This window comes from Propithecus coquereli, unplaced genomic scaffold (genome assembly GCF_000956105.1).
Source record: "Propithecus coquereli isolate 6110/MARCELLA unplaced genomic scaffold, Pcoq_1.0 Scaffold2, whole genome shotgun sequence".
NCBI lineage: Eukaryota > Metazoa > Chordata > Mammalia > Primates > Indriidae > Propithecus > Propithecus coquereli.
Window position 1 is genome coordinate 12,233,533 of NW_012144966.1, and position 5,374 is coordinate 12,238,906.

The following is a 5,374-nucleotide window of genomic DNA, read 5'->3' on the forward strand; positions in this document are numbered from 1 at the left end:
ATGTGGAAACAACCCAAGTGCCCATCAATACATGAATGGATTAATAAAATGTGGTATATGTATACCATGGAGTACTATTCAGCTATAAGAAACAATGGTGATATAGCACCTCTTGTACTCTCCTGGATAGAGCTGGAAGCCATTCTACTAAGTGAAGTATCTCAAGAATGGAAAAACAAGCACCACATGTACTCACCAGCGAATTGGTATTAACTGATCAACAGCAAAGTGCACATATAAGAATAACATTTATTGGGTGTCGGGCAGCAGGGAGGGGAGAGGAGAGGATGGGTATATGCATACACAATGAGTGCAATGCACACCATCTGGGGGATGGACACGCTTGAAGCTCTGACTTGGGCGGGGGGTAATGGCAACATATGTAACCTAAACATCTGTACCTCCATAAGATGCTGAAATAAAACAAACAAAAAAACAAATATCACTTGCTTCGGGAGACTTTCCCAAACCACTTACTTTGAGTATTCAATCCCTCCCCCCAATCTCCATCATATTGCCCTACTTCTTATTTATAACACTTTCCATTATCTGAAATTATCTTATTTCATGAATTTGTTTACTTGGCTTTTGTCTGTCTCTAGATACCAAGCATGTTACCTATTTTGATCACTGCTGTATTCCCACTGCCAGAATAGTACCTGACATACAGAAGCTACTCAATACCTGTTGAATAAATGAATCGCTGAATGAATGTCCCATCTAAATCATAACGTTTCCATGAAGGCAAAAATTATATAAAATGCATATAGATGTGAACTGAAAATTAAAAAGTGCTCTACACATAGTAACTGTTACATAGTAATCTCTTTGACCGCTATTTTTCTGATAGCAACTCGGGTATACTTTTCAGTTCTCTCTTTCCTGATCTGAGGTAAGAAAAACTTAAAACAAGTTGTATGAGTGTGACATCTTTAATTATATTCCTTGATTGAGAATGTCCTGTGATCTGATGATATATTGAGGACTTCATGAAGAATGAAGAGGTTTTTTTCTGTTGTTCTTGTTGTTCTGTTTAACATTAAAGGTGTTTTCTGCAGGATCAAGCAAAACCTAAGATAAAAGCTCAGTATGCGCCCATAAATACTCATGAAGGCTAGAGTGGATAGAAGGAATACCTGAAGAAACTTGTAGAAATTGCGAGTGTTATTTTCCCTGCATGAATAGAATCGGGTTTGGTTTACAGTGCAGGAAGGATTTATCATAGATACTTAATGGAGAAAAAAGATAACATATGTTCCACCGCAGGTTAACTTCCTTTCAATGGGGAGATCAAGCCTAGTGCTAACAACTACAGCAGACAAGGCAGTCAGCAGTGAAATGACATGCACTTAGTCACTGTTTGGCAATTGGCAGTTTTTCTCTAAAAACCTAATTCAGCGCAATACAGAAGAAGTTGTAGAAGAAAACTGAACTTGCACTGCTTCTCCATTCATTAAGATAGCTCACGCTGAGCTCCACACAGCTGGAGCCTCCCTGCTGCAAACCATCACGCTGTACTTTCAGCAAACCTCAAAATGAAGCCCTTTCATAGGAGGGAGGGAGAAAAAAGTCTAGGAAAGAAAGATATGTGACAACACTTTGATTTAAAGTTGGAAAAAAGGTATGGCCTAAGTTTGAACCATTCCTTTAAAAATAACTACACAGATTTCAGATACTAAATAACATTTCGTCTAGAATTTCAAAACCACTTGAAAAAGAGATATTTATATTCTTTAAATGAATCCAAACTTATTTAACAATTGAATCCTTATGTTTAACAAGCTTTAGTTTGCAAATAGAATCCTGCATTTCCATAGCTTCCAACATTGGAAAACTAATTTTCATAGCCACTATTTTTCCTATGAATCTTTTCAGTCTGCTCACATATCAATTAATAAAATAAGAAAGGAGGACGGTTGATTTGCAGCAAGTTCATAGTTTTGATATTGGCTCTATTATCTAGTAAGTGATCAATGTAAATTCAATAAATGAAGAAAGGATGGCAGAGGAACTAGAACTCTCCAAGGTTGTTTCTCCTTGACTTGTCTCTTCTCTTATAGAATCTCCTTTTCAGAGACCTGCCCCATGCTCAGGACTTGAGGTTCATCTTTGTGGACATGGCTTTTAACACCTTAACCTGTTGGCCTGACTTCTCTCCTACTAACATCTGACGGGGGATTTCTGCTTAAGTGTCCTATTGTACCTTGAAATGAACACATCTGAAAAACCAGTTCACCTTCTCACCTCACCTCATCAACTATCTGTCGCTTGTCTCTCCCTTGTCTGTTAATGGTATAACCATCGCAGACAAGGAGGCTCAAGTCCTCAGACTGTCTTTGCAGTTTTTCCTGTCCTTTGCCCACCACACCCATCCAATGATGCTGTTAATTTCACTTCAAGTCTTTCAAATCTGCCATTTTCTTCTCACTCACTACCTTGTGGTCCAGGCCCATCTCTTGCCACACCTGATCCCTGTGGGTTCAGGGGCACAAACCTGCTCTTTAATGCCTGAGCTGTTTTTTTTCTTGTGTTAATCCGTTTTGCATTTGTTTTAATTTACTTTGCATCTTGCTGCTCAATTTTCTTGCTGAAGTATCTTTCTGGTTTGTCACTCACCTGTTGAAAAATAATAAATGTCTCCTGTTGTCCCCAAGATCAAGTCCAAATCCCTTAGCCTATTATTTAAAGCCATCCATGATCTGGCCTCCATCTGTCCACACAACCTTATTTGTCACCACTTTCCTAAATGTCTCTTCTTCCCGTTAACCAGGCTGATCTACCTTTGTTCACGCCATCACCTTCCTGAATGCCCTCTCCAGCTGCTTTCTGTTTACTAAAATTCTACTTCTTTATTGCAAATATCAGTTTTTTGGTTAGTTTGTTAGCTGATTAGCATCTATGCCAACTTTAATGATGATACATTTTCCTTTCAAGTCAGGATATGACCCTAAGGAGACCAACCAGGCTCTCTCTCCTGGGAAACAGTATCTCGAGCAGAAGCCAAGAGGCTGGAAATGGTTGGAACTCATATATTCCAGTGGAGGGAACCTGAGAGACTGCTGAGTATTTCTTGCTATCTAGATCTCTAGAATTATCTTGTCTCTTGACTTTTCCTGAATTCAGTTCTCTAGACTGTTGATTCTGTGAGCCTTTCCATATCCTTCTAGAAAATTCTTTTGATTAAAATAGAGAAGGGATTTGTTGCTTGCAATCAAATTTTTAGCTGAGTCACCATTTTTAAGGCCTCGCTTAAACTCTTCCTGTCATATGAAGTCCTTCCTGAGAGCCCCAGCTCACAGTGCTCATGGCCCCAGGTGAGCATCTATAGATTTTAGTACCTGCTCCATTTCTTTAGCACATCTCAGTCAGTCATCCACTATTTACTGAGCATCTGCTATGAATTTGGTTTTGTGTTACCATATTTTTAAAAAAAAAAAAAATCTGTTAACTCTCTCTCTCAGAAAAAAAAGCACAGCTTATTTTTATAAGTAGACTATGGATTCTTCAAAATCAGTGACTCTGTCTCAGATATAAATGTTCCTTCCCTGGTGCCTGGCACGGACAGAAAACACAGTTTTCTCACTGATTGACAAAGGTTGACTCTACCATCAAAGTTGTTTAAAGAGAATATCACAATATCAGGACTACTTGGAACTAATTGAATTAATCAATAAAAATATAATAACTAGGAACATAAAATATAAGTCTAAAGAACTGTTCATCACATCCTAACTTGCTTGCTCACTAGATAGTTTTAATGTCAAAATCATCAGTTAATATGCTAATTTCTAGAAGTTGAGTGTGGAATCTCATCTTTTAGTACACAGCACTGCCATTTCCCCGAATTAATTTGAGAGATTCCCAAGACTTCAACCAAGTCATACCTAAGAGCTTACATTAGCATCATTCAAGCATGCTGCCACCTGGGTTACTTGATAACCGTAGAGCCAGGCAGTGTAGTAGATTTATTTAACTCTTAACCCCACATCCTATTTTAAATATAATTGGTGGTGGGAGGAGAATTGACGTGAGCTTCTATATTTGCTTCAATAACAACAATAACAACAACAAAATCCCAAATAACTACCAAGCAAGCATTTGTAGGATCACTGGGATCCTGGCTGTTACTCTATCTGTGTGGCAGCCGTGGATATTGAGGCAATGAGGAATATTGGGTCAGAATATCTTGAAAAACAGGAGAGAGAATAAAGGAAAGGAAGCACCCACCTTCTTTTCCAGTCTATCAATTAACTTCTGGAGTCTATTTATCTGGGTCATCCACTGGTTGTCTTCTTCTAATAAGCCTAGGGGTGGGGGATGGAAATTACGAGGGTACATATTAAACTTCAGACACAGAAGGAATGCTTGATTATCTCAGAGCTTTCCTTTCATCATGAAGGAAGGATGCAGTGTCATTGACTAGCCAACACATTTTTTAAAATGTATTTCACATGAGCGCTAAGTTATTGATTTCTGTAGATTCATGCATCCCAGTGGGTTCATTTCCGTGTGCCTGTTTTTCATATTGTTGCCTGTCTGGCCTTTGATATTCAAATGAAAAGAAGTTGTCGAGCCATTTATAAAACCCCATAAGGTAGTTGGTTATCTTTTGAAAAAAGGAAAGCATCAATCAGTAATTCCAAACTTACCTGTAGGGCAGTGGCAGGAGCCCATGAAACCATACCCCTGACACCAGCAAGGTATAAATAGCTACAATTAAAAAGGGCATAAGAGCAAGACAGCTAGTGTCTCCTTTTCCAGGAGCTAACTTGAGTATACATGGACACCATAGACATGGTGTAGCGGTTAACTGTGCAGACTAGAGCCCGTCGATCTATATTCGTATATATGATAATATACACATGTATGTAGGATATCTGTATGCATGTGTATATATGTGTGTGTCTAGCACCAAGACAAACATTATATACATCGTGCTATTATTGCTGTTGTTAATATTATATAAAGGTTCAAAGGGAAGAGTTATGGTCTCAGCCCCTGCACAAACATCCTGGCATCTTTGTGTATCCTTTACTGTAGCTTACTCAAAATGTTTCCACAGTCATTTGCCGAAGTATTATTATTTAATGTTTCTTGAAATGGGAATGTGAAATTCAAGACTATAAAGCTTTCCTTTAGTTTTGAATGCAATAAAGGTAAGGCTTAAATTGTAAAGGGGTAGTGATGTACATCAGAATTCACTTTTCCATCTGCCTTCTTGGAGGAAGCACCTCTCAAAGCCCACAAAATAAATTATGATGTAAAAATGATCATTAGCTCTGCCACAAAGAAGTGGCTACAAAAAGAGAGAGAGAGAGAGAAAGAAAAGAGGCTGAAGAAGATATTATAAATGTATAAGTTTACATTTACTTTT

The 5,374-nt window shown here is 38.2% G+C and overlaps 1 protein-coding gene across 1 annotated transcript in view; it reads right to left on the reverse strand.

Moving 5' to 3' along the window:
- NECAB1 (N-terminal EF-hand calcium binding protein 1) overlaps positions 1 to 5,374 on the reverse strand; it is a 164,563-nt gene that overhangs the window by 20,814 nt on the left and 138,375 nt on the right. The window contains exon 8 of the mRNA XM_012643564.1: positions 4,228 to 4,304. Within this exon, the coding sequence (XP_012499018.1) occupies positions 4,228 to 4,304 (77 nt within the window). The remainder of the gene's footprint in view (positions 1 to 4,227; positions 4,305 to 5,374) is intronic.